Source organism: Candidozyma auris, chromosome 6, assembly GCF_003013715.1.
Source record: "Candidozyma auris chromosome 6, complete sequence".
Taxonomy (NCBI): domain Eukaryota; kingdom Fungi; phylum Ascomycota; class Pichiomycetes; order Serinales; family Metschnikowiaceae; genus Candidozyma; species Candidozyma auris.
Window position 1 is genome coordinate 634,847 of NC_072817.1, and position 16,595 is coordinate 651,441.

Sequence of the window (16,595 nt, forward strand, 5' to 3'; positions counted from 1 at the left end):
ATCTTCGGGTGTGAAGCAGTCTCCTTCAATGATTACACCGACTTCAAGTCCACTAGAGGTCGACTTAAGAAGTGGAGACAGTTAAGCGTTGGTGAAGTGAGTTCTGTTGCCAAGAATCGTAGCATTTCTGGTCAAGGTCCAAGCAATAGCCTTTGTGATACATCCAAAAAGCTGCATTCGGAGGTCAAATATAGTAACTAAAGCATTCATAGCCTTTTTCATAAAGTTCTTTCTATCAGCACGGAATTCCCTTTTTGATTCTTCAACGACGTGTTCAAGCGAGTCAAATGTATTGTCAGCCTATCCTGTCAACTGCGCAAAGACTCTTTTATTGTGTTTCAGCACATGTAACGAGTGTTCCACAGCTTCAGATATAATGTCCAAGTCATTCTCAAGAGCCATACTGTGAGTATTGTCATTCTTTGGGAATAGGCTTACGACTCTAATGAGTTGGTCAGCCGAAGTAATGCCGATTGTAACACTCTTTATTGGATTATGTCTGGCATAGGCACCCTTGTTATCATATCAGTCGAGAATTTCATCAAGAAGGTACTGAAGCTGCTATCTTTCGGATTCTTCGTCATCTGGGTCCACTGGATTTATCGAGGGATCTGTAAAGACTACTGGATCGCAAGGGTACGCAATCGTTATTCAAAAGAGTTTCGGCGAAATTAGTTGGCGTGAAACTGACCGCTGAATTGTAAGTCTTCCATTTATATGGGAGAGGTTCATTGTGTTTTTTTAGGATGTAGTCTTTGTTAGAGCTGCGTTTGCAGCCACAGTAACTAGCCTCACGGGGAGATGGAGGAATTCCAACATTTGATCCAAATCACAACCCATAACGATGTCAATTATTTCAAAGTACTGTGACGTGGTACAATTGCTGTTCGATTTCACTCGGAAATCTGTTGAAGCAGGGGCTTATAGGGCCCGAAGTTTTGAACCCATTGACATGCAGTAGCTTCAAGAACTTGTGGGTAGATAAAAAATAACAAAATATTCCTTTGTGTTTTGCTAGGCTATATTCCAAGTCTCGCGCATTTCCTACATCCAAACGCGCAAGTGGTTTAGTGGTAAAATCCAACGTTGCCATCGTTGGGCCCCCGGTTCGATTCCGGGCTTGCGCATTCTTTTTGTCTTCTTTTTGCCTAAACATGTTTCATTTCGTTCCATTGTGAGGTAGAATTACTGTTGGGTTGTGAAGCGCTGGTATGTGGCTAGACTCAGCTCTGACACTTCCGTGCCATATCCTTGCACGTGGTCCACTAGGCACCTTCAGCTACACCCTCCCCAATTTTCGAACCTAAACTTATCATAGTAGTTACAGATGATGCGACTGGTTTGTGTCAGGCTAGGTGGTCCCCAAAGTCCAACTCTGGACGGCAAAGCAATGAAGTACTTTAGGTGGGTATCCACTTTTGAGTGATCCGATACAAGATCTGCCACCGCATCAACCTCATTTTAGAAAGCTTAAGTGCAGTGATCTAGCTCAATTAGAATAGAATCTTAGAATCTCCCCTTTTTTTTTCACCCAAATTAGATTAGTTTCTTTGGCACTTGGGAAAGCCTGGGGGAATGGCTGCAAAAATGTCGTCGCATGGTCAGCTCTAGAGAATAGAGCCTGCCTCACTTCACTTCGCCACGCATCGAACTTTAAACAAATGCAGTGGTTCCAAAAGACCCCTCTCATTCACAAGTGCCTATTTCCTCCTCCAATCAAAGTATTCCATGGACTAAAGCTAAAATGGCTGCATCGAGGCATTCACGACATTGTCGTAAGCAGGGTGTGTTCCCAGCACCTGGCCCAGATCATGACAAAACCGTTCTATGCCAAGTTTTTGGCTATATCCTCAAGGAAAATGAAAAAATAGAATTGGTATGAGCTGTGTCTGGCCAGGTTTCAAGCATCGAACTCCCTCTCCTCGAGTGCCAACACCATTCACGAGGAGCAAAAAGTAGACGACATTCGATGGCTGTTTCTTGTTTCGATTAGCTTCTTAATGCCTTATATCAGAATAAACAGCAGACTCAATTGCTTCCCCATTAGCACACTCTGCCGCAATAGCACAGTTTCCTTTTTCCAGCTTCCTAGCTCTGAGTAAGCTTGGCTGCAAAAAGGGTCTAGTGCCCTAGGTACACCCCGAGGTTCTCCACAAACCATAATCATACTATAACATCCTCCTAGCAGCTGATCTTTACAAAACGTATGTTCTCAATTCCCCATTCGTACTCCCACTCTACCCTAATCTGGAAGACCCCACTCCCCACCGCCTAAGTGCGACACGGTACCCAACACAAATATGTAGAACGTAGATGGACACAACTACCATATCTCAAATAATGACTCGCAATTCAGCTTCGATGACTCCCACTGACTGACTCAGATCAACTACATTGTTTATTTCCCTTTTAGTCCTACCCATATCCCAGTATGACTAGAGCACCATCCTTGCCTATCTTATCAGAGGCCCTCGAACCCTGCAGGACCGCAGTCCGAGATAACATAACCATCACGGACCCTGACTCAACAACACACTACACCCTTCTTTTACACAAACTTCTTACTACAAAATCTTAGACTACTCAAGATGACTCTGTTGGCTAAAGTGTACGTATTTCAATGTCTCAGCTTTCAGGCACCCGCACAGCCTATACTAACTCCAGACCAACAAACCCCAAGCGTGGCCACCGGCTAGGGACCCTTCTGGCCACGTGGAACAAGATCAAGGCGGCCACAATTGATAGTGGCGATGGAAGTCATGCTGAAGAGGTAATAGACGACGGCGAGGCTCGAACCGAAAAGCATTCTACTCTGGAGGTGGGCAATGGATCAGCAAAAGATGCTCTCGAGAATGGCCTGTCTGACACCAAGAAAGCTGGCGTAAAACCTGAATTTGTGGAGATCGGACCTCGAGGTGAGGTTTATATCTACTACCAGGACCTCTTAGTCTTGGAACTTTGGGATTGGAACTCTTCTCAAAGGGATACTCTCACCTTCATACGAAGCGTGCAATTTCAAGAACCGGGAATAACTGCGTTCAAGGTGGGTGAGATACATGGGACTTCGGCAATGGTGACAACGTCAAACGATAGCCTTAAGTTACACACTAGTGACCGAACTTCCAGCTCTGTCAAGCTCCCAAAGTTCTTCGCGAGTCCCTTCACCATCAAAATCTCCAAATCGGTGATCTGCGTGGCCTCTGCAGATGGCTATGTTGCATTGTATTCCGTGGAGAAACCTCGCCTCGAATTGATCCCGTTCCGGTTGCGCAGTCTCTTCCAAACTATCACTAGACCACTTGGTGACAACAATTGCCTCCGACTTGATGAGGACGCGGTGATATTGAAAACCTCTACCACAGATAAGATGCCCGTCTTCGATTTACAAGGCTCTTGGCTCGCTTATTGCCCAACAAAGCACGAGATGGATCACCAGAAACACCTTCTTCACTCCGATAGTGCCACTCTCAAGAAGAAATCATCAAATCGCAAGTGCCTGTTCACGGACGTAAAGCTACCGCCTCAGGGTCCACTACTTATGCGCGTGGTATCCTCCATATCTGGCTCGGCTTTGGATAAGCTTTATGCGCTTTCTGAATCAGGCACTAAGACCTTCCGTGAGTACTGGCTGAAACCAAAATCTGAGAAGCAAAATATCATTGACAAAGATGTCTCCTTGCACTCCATCAGCTCAAACATCAGCCAGGCGCTTTACTCTACCGCTAGTAAGATAAAAAAACTGGCCCTTGATTCAGGTGATCATAGATACATTCGTATTATCAATCTCGACAACGGCCAGGTGATAGCAACATTCAAGCCTCCTGCTGGCGTTTCACAACTCTCGCTTAGTCCATACGATCTTCAGCTTGTTCATGCTAGCTTCAAGGGTGATAGCTTTTATCTTTGGGACCTATACAAGTTGCCGAACGAGGCATCACTTGTTGGCAAATTTACTCGAGGCAACACAAGTGCCACGGTGAAGGAGATTATGTGGTTCGTCAATACCGATGATCAAAGTTCGCCCGCAGGCACGAACTCTGGATTCGGCTGTATATCCAAGAAAAAGGGCTCACTCCATTGGTATAACATCAATTACTTGTCATGCGGTAACGAAGCTGATAATTATCCAAATAGGTTAGGAGGAAGATCGAACAAAAATAAGTTAGGTAATGGTCAATTCCTAGACTCATGGGTATTGCCCTCCATTGGTGCTGCTAAATTCATGAAATTGCCCAGAGCGGCTAATGTCCCAACCTCCTCTGCTGAAGATAAGTTGTCTGCAAACTGGCTTTACAAGTCAAATCAGTTAGCATTTTTAGATAATCGTGGAATCATCAGGCTTGTGTCGCCGCTAAATGGCAAGCATACCTTCAAGTACGTTCTTCCCAAAGAAAGTACTACAGCAGACAGATCCAGCTCCTTCTCAAGTTTCCTTTCTCCATCAAGACTGCGCTTGATGCCGACGAATGAAAAAGATTACGATACTCCATTGGCACAGACAGAAATTGAAACGTGCAACAAGTACTTGAGTGTAATAAACGACAAACGTTTTGAGCTTTCGACATTTGACATTGAAGATGAGGAGGACGTTTTCGACTACTTAAGAGAAATTGAGCCGCAAATTCCCTCCAAGACAGTTGATTTCGGAGGTGTCACCACAAACCCACTGCAGTACGAGGAAACCGAGAAAAACTTGATTCCAGATCTTGATACGGGCTTGTTAATCGACCCCGAAACTTCTGCCGAGGAGACATAACCTCGCAACTCCAATTCGTGCGATGCAAATTATATTCATACTATACAGTGTCGATGATCTGAAGGGTCTTAGAAGAAGTATCTGACGAGTTCCAAGACCGCGCCACCACAAATTAAGAATGTCAAGACAAAAATCCAGGTTTTTGACACAGGAAATTCTGTCTTCTTCTTGACATCTCTTGGTTTGCCCTGTTTGTTGATATTCTTCTTGGCAAACTTAGCATTTGCTTGCCTTTGCTTCAAAGTTTGTTGCGGCTTATTTGTTAGTAGAGTTTGTCAACTGAAAAATCTTCAGACATACCATCTAGAAGTTGTCGTTTGTTGATCAACAGGACACGTTATTACGCGAGTTGAAGATATCATGAATCGATCGAGGTGATTTGTGCAGGCCATGGGCCCGACAATAGGGTTTATGATAAGGTAAACTCTTGCAAGACTGATGAGATGTGGTGAAAGTAATTCACGGAAGCACTCTAGGAATAAAGTCATCATCACAAATTGCCACCTCGCTTCTTTTATTTATCACTTCACAAACAGCTTGATGCTTATCAGTGAGTAGGAGCTGGTCTCCATTTAGATTATTATCGATATCACGAATTATTTATAGTACAAGAAAACAGTTGCTACTAGTTTCATTAATGAATAGCATTGTTGGGGGTGAATTTAAAAGAGTACCACAAGTTGGAAAAGAAGAAAAAAAAATAGCGCAGCCAGGTTTCGATCCTGGGACATCAGGGTTATGAGCCCTGCGCGCTTCCACTGCGCCACTGCGCTCGTTGGGCATGGAAAAGAGTTTTCGCAAGAAATATATTTTATGTGTGTCGTATATACAGTACGTCCTTGTTTTTGTGTCTACGTGATCTTCAAGTTTCTGGATGCTTCCATGAGTTACTCTGTTACTTTATATCATAGTTCAGCCAAGGAGCTCAAAAAGATAGACGTCAGCATTCAACGAATGTTCCAAGGCATTGGCGCAGACAAGTTATACGCCAGGCCGAAAAAAGGGGGATTCGGAGTCATTGAGCTCAAGGTACAACTACAGGGACACAGAGCCAAAGTATTAGCCAGGACCCTTGGGGATGATCAACTGTGGTATGTCAAATACATGAGAGCAAAGATGCTCCACCATGTGGTGAAGATCTTTCATCAGAACCCTCGGGCAAATATAAGAAATAGTCAGGGCTTGGATTGGGCTGACTTTCTTTTCGAGGCCAATGGCAGATACTTCGAGAACCTAGAATGGACATTCGCCAAACGAAATACACTACATTAACGCTTGGAAACAGTTGGTAAAGAAGTCGAATAACCCACCCTTATACAATTGCTTTCAGGGGCTCGCATAGAGGATGTGTCAGCCATATTAAGTCTACGGGGCATACCATCGGACTCAGAAGAAAAATGTTAAGAACGAGGGATTTTCAAATCCCAAAGTAAAGCAAAGGCAGGAGAAGAAACCGCCTATTATGCCGGGAAGATTTCGAAATATGCCCGGAAGCAAGACCCATTAAAAAATGGGACAAGTTCTGAAAGCCCTATATAAGGAAGAATGGATCAAACGCAACGAGCTAGAGGGCAATTCATCTCTTTAATATTGGGTCATACGTGCCACAACATGACGAGCGGCCATCAAGAGCCGCAAAATGCTATTGTGTTTGAAGGAAGTTACTCTGGATGTTTTCTTCAGCACATCTACAATGAATGTGCGATATCGCAATATTGGTGGAACCACCTAGGGTTTCCGCGAGCGATGAATCTTAGGAAATGTTAGCTCCTGAGGATACCTCGTTCGACAACGAGAAACTTAATTGGTTCGTAAAATCGTCAGAATCACCTACAAAGGGCGACGACAGCTGGGCAACGAGGGAGTGACCCTCCCAGAGCTCCTGAATCGAGCTTTGAGGTCGGCGATGCGACGAGTTACTCCAATGGGTCAGTAAACGCACATTTAATGACGAGTGAAAATTCATAGAATAGTCACGGCTGAAGTTCAGAGGGGACCATTCGCACCGCACGGTAATGGATTGACACTAGTTGAGGATATTAGGGGTTTTGTTTTCTATAATGATATAGTTTTCGAGTTAGAATGGAAGTGGCAACACTGAAATCCTAACGCTCCTCTAATACATGAAGTCTATTAAAAGAGGTCATAACCTTCTCCTTACTTGAATAACGAAGTTAAAATGATGTTTCTGTAGAATAATGTCTTGATGGCACTAACTGGGCTTAGTATACTTCAAGTTAAAATAATTCATCTCAAAGATTTCTTTCCTTGTAGCTCCACAGATATTTGTTGAGTTTATTTGAACTGTTTCAAACATAAATGAAAGCGCCAGCAAGATATGTTGATTAATCAGTCCTTTGAATTATCGGCCCTTGAACCCCAATTGGATATCAAGTTCGTATCCTTCGTCTCTCTTAACGGATAGATGGCTATGTAATTCGACAGACAAGATAGAGAAATTTGCAGATTAAATAAGCTTAACCTCACAAAGTACACACAAGAATATATTCAAACCATACATTTAGCACCTTCACACATAACTAGTAGTCCATTCTCCATGTGTCAGCTTAATCCAGCGTGAATTAAGTCAGCTCCACAGCTTTTCCGTAAGCGACAGCAAGGCGATGATCCAAGTGTTCCCTAGCTGTAAGCACTTTGCCAGCCTTTTGAGGCCCACGTCCATTTCTGGCTCTTATGATCGGGGATGGCACGGGACACAATTCTGTAGCGTCATTGGGGTGGCTGAAAAACACCACAGAGTATCTGTCTTTGTTGCGTGTACCTTCAGGGAATTTGACCCTGTGAATGGTAGACTTGAGTAAACCAGCTGTCCAGAAGGAAAGCTGATCACCAATATTGACAATAATTGGAGCTCCCTCGGCTTCGTTATCAGAACCAACATACGGAACAGCTTCCCACTTCTTCGTCACTGGGGAGTAAATCTCCAATCCCTCCTGGTTCTCCTGTTGAAAAAGCAAAGTCATTGACCCGTAGTCAGTGTGAGCACCAGCACGGATCTTGACTTCGGGACTGTCATCGTTGGGGCTGGGATAGTGTAAGAATCTCAAAGTGCTGCCAGATTCCTGGGAAGCATCGTATCTTGACTCGAACCACTTCGACCCGTCAACCGAGTCCTCTGGCTCGATTTCTAAAGCAATAGCAAGAAGCTTCAAAAGACGTAAAGTTGTGGCATACATTTTCTTTGCAAGCGTGCTGATGTGCCTACGTCTCAGAGGGTCCTGATCAAACCAATCAGGAAGGTGTTTCTTGGTTTCTCCCAGGACAAAATCAAAACCTCCAATATTGAAAGCCTCCTTTGGGTCACCTTTCTTCAGGGTCCCAGGGTCCAAAGTCTCCATGCCGCTGGCTGTGTAGCCATGGTTGAATTCATCAATTTCATGTTTCGACTTGTATTCGTAGGGTAACTTGAAGAAGGACTCAGCAAGCTTGAAAGTTGTGTCTAGTTCATCTTTCGAGAACGAGTGGCCCTTGACAAAAAGAAAGCCTTGTGTTTTTGCAGCCTCAAGAAGTGCAAGGGCTGTGGGTTTGTTGATCTCGCTGATGTCGACAATATCCAAGGGAATATTTTTCATTGCAGTTGGTGGTGACGTCAGCATTAGGAGGTTTCTCTTTATATAGCTTGCACCTCATCTACCTTTTCCCCGTTATCATAACCCACGGAATTCGTCCCGCGGCTAAACCGAAAATCCGCCTTGACGAACTATGGGGAAGCGAAGGTAGCTAAATATTTACGAAGAATAAGATAAGAGATACCCTATTTTGCTTTGTGGAGATAAGGACCCTCGCTTGTGATTATACATGCACCTCGCTCAATTCCGTCCCTCTTATCGGCCCCTCACATATCCATACTATAGTGCGTGGATGCTCAGTGCTTGCAATCACAAATAAGGGTGTGAAGCAAATATGAGTGCTAAGCTGAAATCGCCATTATTGTAGAAGATGAACCTGCAGTTGCTTTTTCAACAAAGTTGACTGCTACTATCGGAAGATTCAGCCATACGTCATACACCAGCACAAGTTTGAGAACTTATCATCGGTTTCGGTAATCAGGAACTCCCGAAACCTTTCAATTACGCAATTGCGTGGAGACCTAGGTGACCCCAATCCTTTAAGCAGTCAGATATCTAATATCAAAGCTCGAGTAGTTGGTATCGAGCGTCTTTGACTACTATCTAAACGTAGCAGAAGTCATTGGGCGCATAAAATTTGAAGCGAATGGAATACGGAGAATTTCGTGAGATGTTGATCATGTAAATAGTCCCGAAATGGCATGAACTTCCCGAAGGAAGGCTGTTCAGGGTGGAGATGACCAGGGTCGATATTCCAACATGCGAAAGTGTTCTCCAGAGCCAGTTTAAACTGGTGGTAACCGAATACCTCCAGGGCTCCCGAGAAGGCATACGCGTTGGGGCTACAAAGTGCTGATTAACGTTTTTCAAGAGGCGTATATTATATGGGGAAGAAATTGGAAAGAGAAAAAAAAAAGTAGAAGTCTTTTGTCCCAAATGCGGGTAACTGGTAAACGGTCACTGTATGTAGGCAGAGAGGGTAGAAGAGGCCGCCAGATTTTGGACCGAGAGTCACTCGATGCATTCTACTGCTGGTTTATGATCTAGTTGTGATGTAATGTTGCAAATCATGAGAGATTACATTGGAGGCTGAACTTTTGTGTGCTGTGTTCAAACAATGCTGTTTCTACTTTTCGCAGCCATTGGCAGTTTTAGAGTATAAATGCAGTTTGTAGCAGGACTTACAAATATAAGGCTGATAGTGTAGCAAATTGAATTTCACTTATCATAGTTAAAAAGTTGCCAGAGTCGTACAAAAGTAGTAAAACCATGTTTAACTGGTCTCTTTAAGCATACAACTCGCACCTGCTTGAAGTTACTCAAGCCTGGTTTTTCCCTGGACAAGGCATTTCAAACGAGAAACGAGAGAATTTCGAATTAAAGTTCTAAAACTTAAAGTGGAGCTTTGAGCCAATCAATATTCAATTATAAAAAAAAAAATCGAACTACGAGTTTACTTACTTCTGTATGTATGGCCTTGAACGCTACCATGCACTGGCCCACATAGTTAGTCCAGAGGTCAATAACGAGACAAATAGAGAATTTTGAAAGAGAAAAATAATCAACATTTGACATTGGTTCAAAAGCAAGGGCCTAGGGAGGTCATTTTGCGACTGTTTGCCTTAAAAATAAGTTCTATTCTAGCCCATGCTTAGAGCTCTGTGGCACAAATATTCAAAAAACAACAATGCCAATAAGAAGAATAGATATATACGAGCCTATTCAGAAATAACACAATATTGAGGACCATAATTGGTATCTGCTTTCGACTTGTTATCTTTATTCTTATATTCTTTTTTTCTTACCACTCTCGGGAGCTGAGTGGCTGCAAAATACAAAAATCGTCAAGTTGCCAAAAAATACTCCCAACTGCTTTCGTTTTTGCACGACCTTTCCAAAATTCAAGTTCAATAAAAAAGAAACAAACATTCACTTGTTGAGCCTCATTGAGCTTCTCGCTTTCCGGCCGCCTCAGAAAGCTACCTTCGATAAGCCAAAAAAAAAAAAAAAAAAAATGTGGGCCCTGCCACAAAATGCTGTTCTGCATACAACAACCTGGTTCGCGTGGTCTACCACAACCGATTTTGGCGTTGGTCTTTTTTTATTGAGAATCTGCGCGAAGGGACCAACTTTATCGATTGCAGTCGGTATCAATATGCAGAACACAATGTTCACCATAGCTCTCTAAAGTGACATTAGCTGACTCTATGGCAGTGATGGAGGCTGACTGGGAAACAAGATACTTTCCGAGAGTTTGTGAAAGGTGTCAAATAGCTTTATCTCTCTTCATGAGCTCGAAATAAGGGTGCAGATCAATGAGGCGCACGTGACTGTATATCACGTGGGTCGGCTCAATGACAACCCCAACAACCAAACTTGTGCCCAAATCCAACACTAGATCTCATCCTGCAGACACGCTCGCTCGGCTGCGACCCATATATACTCCGAGCAGGCCTCCTACAGCTATCCAGTGGTTTTTTTTGCAACCAATTTTTTCCACACCCCCAACCCATGAAGGCTGAAATCGAACAAGAGCTCTCGCACGTGTTGCTCACAGAGCTTCTCGCCTACCAGTTTGCCTCCCCTGTTAGGTGGATCGAAACTCAAGATGTCTTCTTAAAAGACCATAATACCGAGAGAGTCGTTGAGATCGGTCCCTCGCCAACTTTGGCCGGAATGGCCCTGAGAACAATTAAAGCCAAATACGAGTCGTACGATGCTGCTCTTTCTTTGCAGCGTCAAGTCTTGTGCTACGCCAAAGACCCCAAGGAAATCTACTATACCCCTGACCCCCCAGCTCCAGAGGAGCCTAAGGAAGCGCCTAAGGAAGAGGTGAAGGAAGCTGCCTCAGCTGCTCCAGCCGCCCCCGCTGCTCCAGTTGCTGCGGCCCCAGCCGCCCCAGCTGGTCCCGTTGAGTCCATTCCCGATGAACCAGTCAAGGCGTCAATTCTTCTTCATGTGTTGGTGGCCCAGAAGCTCAAGAAGCCGCTTGACGCTGTGCCCATGAGCAAACCAATCAAGGACCTTGTCAATGGTAAATCCACTGTGCAAAACGAAATTCTTGGTGATTTGGGCAAAGAATTTGGCTCTACTCCCGACAAGCCTGAAGACACACCTTTGGAGGAATTAGCTGAGCAGTTCCAGGACTCCTTCAGCGGCTCCTTAGGTAAGACGTCCACATCCCTCATTGGCCGTTTAATGAGCTCCAAGATGCCTGGTGGCTTTTCCATCACCAACGCCAGAAAGTACTTGGAGTCTCGTTACGGTTTGGGCGCTGGCAGGCAGGACTCGGTGCTTTTGTTCTGTTTGGTGAATGAGCCTGCTGCTCGTTTGGGCTCCGATAACGACGCCAAGGAGTTCTTGGACCAGATGGCACAGAAATACGCTTCTCGTGCTGGCATCTCGCTTTCTTCCGGTTCGGCTAGCGGCTCTGGCGCTGCTGCTGGAGGTGCTGTTATTGATAGTGCTGCCTTGGATGCCATGGCCGCTGAAAACAAGGCCTTGGCGAAGCAACAGCTTGAAACATTGGCTCGTTACTTGCAATTGGACTTGAACAAGGGCGCCAAGTCCTTCATCAAGGAAAAAGAAGCCGCCGTTCTTTTGCAGAAGGAGCTCGATCTTTGGGAGGCCGAGCACGGCGAATACTACGCCAAGGGTATCCAACTGATCTTCTCCAACTTGAAAGCTAGAACTTACGACTCTTACTGGAACTGGGCCCGTCAAGACCTTTTGCTGATGTGGTTTGACATCATTTTCGGGAAGTTGACCTCTGTCGACAGAGAAACCATCAGCCAGTGTATCCAGATCATGAACAGAGCTTCACCTACTTTGATCAAGTTCATGCAATACCATATTGACCACACCCCAGAGTACAAGGGCGAGACTTACCAGCTTGCTAAGAAGTTGGGCCAGCAGTTAGTTGACAACTGTAAGCAGGTTTTGGATGTGGACCCCGTCTACAAAGATGTTTCCAGAATTACTGGCCCCAAGACCACCGTGGATGCAAAGGGTAAAATCGTGTACAGCGAGGTGAACAAGGAGTCTGTTAGGAAGTTTGAGCAGTACGTCTACGAGATGGCCCAGGGTGGTAAATTGACCAAGAGAGATGCCCAGCCTACCATCCAGGAGGACTTGGCTAGAGTGTACAAGGCCATGACCAAGCAAGCTTCCGTTTCCAAGTCCACCAAGCTTGAACTTGAGAAGTTATACAAGCAGTTGACCGACTTCATGGAAAAATCTCAGGTAATTGAGACTGAGCAGGTTACCAGAGATGCTTTGGGACGCCGCTCTGGTTCTGACACTCCTACTGACGAGGAGGCTGCCTCTAGCGACGACGAAATCGCCTCTTTGCCAGACAAGACCTCGATTTTGCAACCAGTGTCGTCGACTATCCCACCACAAACCATTCCCTTCTTGCACTTGCAGAGAAAGACCAAGCTGGGCTGGGAGTACGATCCCAAATTGTCTGCTATGTACTTGGACGGCTTGGAAAGTGGTGCTGTTAACGGTTTGACTTTCAAGGACAGATACGTGTTGGTGACAGGTGCTGGTGCCGGTTCCATTGGTGCAGAGATTTTGCAGGGCTTGATCTCTGGTGGTGCCAAGGTTGTGGTCACCACTTCAAGATTCTCCAAGAAGGTTACTGAATACTACCAGTCCATGTACTCAAGATACGGTGCTGCCGGATCCACCTTGATTGTGGTGCCATTCAACCAGGGTTCCAAACAGGACGTTGATGCTCTTGTTGACTACATCTACGACAGTAAGAACGGGTTGGGCTGGGACTTGGATGCCATCATTCCATTTGCAGCCATTCCTGAAAACGGTAACGGCTTGGACAACATCGATTCCAAGTCCGAGTTGGCCCACAGAATCATGTTGACCAACTTGTTGCGTCTCTTGGGTGCCGTCAAGGCCAAGAAGACCACTGACACCCGTCCAGCGCAAGTTGTGTTGCCGTTGTCTCCTAACCACGGAACCTTTGGATTCGACGGTCTCTACTCCGAGTCGAAAATCTCTCTCGAAACCTTGTTCAACAGATGGTACTCTGAAGACTGGTCTACCAAGCTCACCATTTGTGGCGCCATTATCGGCTGGACCAGAGGTACCGGTCTCATGAGTGCCAACAACATCATTGCCGAAGGCATCGAGAAAATGGGTGTCAGAACTTTCTCGCAGAAGGAAATGGCCTTCAACATCTTGGGTCTTTTGACGCCTAAGATCGTCAACTTGTGCCAGGAGCAGCCAGTGATGGCTGACTTGAACGGTGGGTTGCAGTTCATCGACAACTTGAAGGAGTTCACTTCCAAATTGAGAACCGACTTGGTAGAAAACGCTGACGTTCGCAGAGCCGTCTCCATTGAGCAGTCGATCGAGCAGAAGGTTGTCCATGGCGACAGTGTGGATGCCAACTACTCCAAGGTTACCGTGCAGCCTCGTGCCAACATGACATTCAGCTTCCCCGACATGAAGAGCTATGACGAGATCAAGCAGGTCGCTCCAGAGTTGGAAGGTATGTTGGACTTGGAGCTGTTGATTGTGGTGACCGGTTTCGCCGAAGTTGGTCCATGGGGTAACTCCAGAACGCGTTGGGAGATGGAAGCGTATGGTGAATTCTCCTTGGAAGGGTGCATTGAGATGGCCTGGATCATGGGCTTGATCAAGTACCACAACGGCCCACTCAAGGGCAAGCCTTACGCTGGTTGGGTAGACGCCAAGACCCAGCAGCCTGTTGACGACAAGGACGTGAAGGCCAAGTACGAGGAGCAGATATTGGAGCACTCTGGTATTCGTCTCATTGAGCCCGAGTTGTTCGATGGCTACGACCCTCAGAAGAAGCAGATGATCCAGGAAGTTGTTGTTCAGCACGACATGGAGCCTTTCGAGGCCTCCAAAGAAACTGCCGAGCAGTACAAGCATCAGCACGGCGACAAGTGTGAGATCTTTGAGATTGAGGGCACTGGCGAGTACACCGTTAGAATTTTGGCCGGCGCTACCCTCTACGTGCCCAAGGCACTCAGATTCGACCGTTTGGTTGCTGGTCAGATTCCAACCGGTTGGGACGCCCGCCACTATGGTATTCCTGAGGATACCATCTCTCAGGTGGACCCTATCACGTTGTACGTTCTCGTGTCGACCGTCGAAGCCCTCTTGTCTGCTGGTATCACTGACCCATACGAATTTTACAAATATGTCCATGTGTCTGAGGTGGGTAACTGTTCTGGGTCAGGTATGGGTGGTGTATCTGCCCTCAGAGGTATGTTCAAGGACCGTTACAAAGACATGCCAGTACAAAACGATATCTTGCAAGAATCCTTCATCAACACCATGGCTGCCTGGGTTAATATGTTGTTGCTCTCATCCTCCGGTCCTATCAAGACTCCTGTTGGTGCATGTGCCACTGCCGTTGAGTCTGTTGACACCGGTATTGAGACCATCCAGTCCGGCAAGGCCAAGGTGTGTATCGTTGGTGGCTACGACGACTTCCAGGAGGAAGGCTCTTACGAGTTCGCCAACATGAACGCCACTTCCAACGCCGTCGACGAATTTGCCCACGGCAGAACCCCATCTGAGATGTCCAGACCGGCCACCACCACCAGAAACGGTTTCATGGAGGCCCAAGGTTCCGGTATCCAGGTAATTATGACCGCCGACTTGGCCATCAAGATGGGTGTTCCAATCTACGCTGTTTTGGCCATGACTGCCACGGCAACCGACAAAATCGGCCGTTCCGTGCCTGCTCCAGGTAAGGGTATTTTGACCACCGCCAGAGAGCATCACGGCTCGTTGAAGTACCCACTGGCTATGTTGAACATCAAGTACAGAAACAGACAGTTGAAGCAAAGATTGGCCCAGATCGCCGCCTGGGAAGAGTCTGAGATTGACTTCTTGGGTGACGAGGCCGAGTTGGCCAGAGATGAGTATGGCGCTGACTTCTCCATCGACGATTTCACCAAGGAGAGAGCTGAGGAGATTCACAGAGAAGCCCGCAGACAGGTTGCTGACGCCAAGAAGCAATGGGGCAACAACTTCTACAAGGCTGACCCTAGAATTGCTCCATTGAGAGGTGCTTTGGCCACTTTTGGCTTGACCATCGACGACTTGGGTGTTGCTTCCTTCCACGGTACTTCTACCAAGGCCAACGATAAGAATGAGAGTGCTACAATCAACGAGATGATGAAACACTTGGGCAGATCTGAAGGTAATCCAGTGTTTGGCGTTTTCCAGAAGTACTTGACTGGTCACCCCAAGGGTGCTGCCGGTGCCTGGATGTTGAACGGTGCCATTCAAATTTTGAACTCTGGTATTGTGCCAGGTAACAGAAACGCTGACAATGTCGACAAGATGTTGCAAGACTTTGAGTACGTCTTGTACCCACTGAGATCGATCCAGACCGACGGTATCAAGGCGGTTTCTGTGACCTCTTTTGGTTTCGGACAGAAGGGTGCTCAGGCCATTGTCGTCCATCCAGACTACTTGTACGCTGTTTTGGACAAGACCACTTACAACGACTACGCTGCCAGAGTGACCGCCAGAAACAAGAGAGCCTACCGCTACATGCACAATGCCATCACGAGAAACTCCATGTTCAAGGCTAAGGACAAAGCACCATACGGTGACGACTTGGAGCAGCCAGTGTACTTGGACCCATTGGCCAGAGTTGAGGAGAGCAAGAACGGCCTTGTTTTCTCGAAGAACGGTATCCAGTCTGAGAAGGCCTATGTTTCCAACAACGCTGCTTCAACTGCAAAGGCATTAGCCTCGTTGAACAATGGCTCCAAGGGTGTCGGTGTGGATGTTGAATTGCTCTCTGAGTTGAACTTGGAAAATGAGACGTTCATCGAAAGAAACTTCACCGAGGAAGAGATTGCCTACGCCCACCAGGCTGCCCATCCTCGAGCATCTTTCACCGGCACTTGGTCGGCCAAGGAGGCCGTGTTCAAGGCTTTGGGTGTTTCGTCTAAAGGAGCAGGTGCTGCTTTGAGAGACATTGAGATTGTCAGAGACGCCAAGGGTGCTCCTACTGTTGTGTTGGCTGGTGAGGCCAAGAAGGCTGCTGCTGCTGCTGGCGTCAAGAACGTCAAGGTATCTATCTCTCACGACGACTTCCAGGCCACCGCTGTTGCGCTCAGCGAGTTTTAAGGTGAGTTAGCTCCGTCTGTACTTGTAATTGATTTTGATAGAGACGTGATGTTGTAGATAAAAGTTCACTGTGATACGCCTGATTTTAAATGTACTTGCTTTTTATT

General features: G+C 46.3%; 3 protein-coding genes and 2 non-coding genes across 5 annotated transcripts; 3 read left to right on the plus strand and 2 right to left on the minus strand. All coding sequences in view use genetic code 12, as the record gives it.

Moving 5' to 3' along the window:
- Positions 1-1,056: 1,056 nt before the first annotated feature.
- Positions 1,057-1,127, plus strand: CJI96_0004971. Its single transcript has one exon. It is a non-coding gene; the product is annotated as a tRNA-Gly (tRNA).
- Positions 1,128-2,588: 1,461 nt separating this feature from the next.
- CJI96_0004972 (uncharacterized protein) lies at positions 2,589-4,756 on the plus strand (the record flags this gene model as incomplete). The annotated part of the gene is made up of 2 exons (XM_029033993.2): positions 2,589-2,608; positions 2,665-4,756. The coding sequence occupies 2 exons, from the start codon at positions 2,589-2,591 to the stop codon at positions 4,754-4,756; spliced, it is 2,112 nt and encodes a 703-aa protein (XP_028891556.2).
- A 701-nt stretch (positions 4,757-5,457) lies between these two features.
- CJI96_0004973 lies at positions 5,458-5,529 on the minus strand. The gene has a single exon. It is a non-coding gene; the product is annotated as a tRNA-Met (tRNA).
- Positions 5,530-7,338: 1,809 nt separating this feature from the next.
- On the minus strand, positions 7,339-8,349 carry CJI96_0004974 (uncharacterized protein; the record flags this gene model as incomplete). Its single annotated transcript, XM_029033994.2, has 1 exon — positions 7,339-8,349. One exon carries the CDS (start codon positions 8,347-8,349, stop codon positions 7,339-7,341), a length of 1,011 nt encoding a protein of 336 aa, XP_028891557.2.
- A 2,508-nt stretch (positions 8,350-10,857) lies between these two features.
- On the plus strand, positions 10,858-16,488 carry FAS2 (trifunctional fatty acid synthase subunit FAS2; the record flags this gene model as incomplete). The annotated part of the gene is made up of 1 exon (XM_029033995.2): positions 10,858-16,488. One exon carries the CDS (start codon positions 10,858-10,860, stop codon positions 16,486-16,488), a length of 5,631 nt encoding a protein of 1,876 aa, XP_028891558.2.
- Between the last annotated feature and the right edge of the window lie 107 nt (positions 16,489-16,595).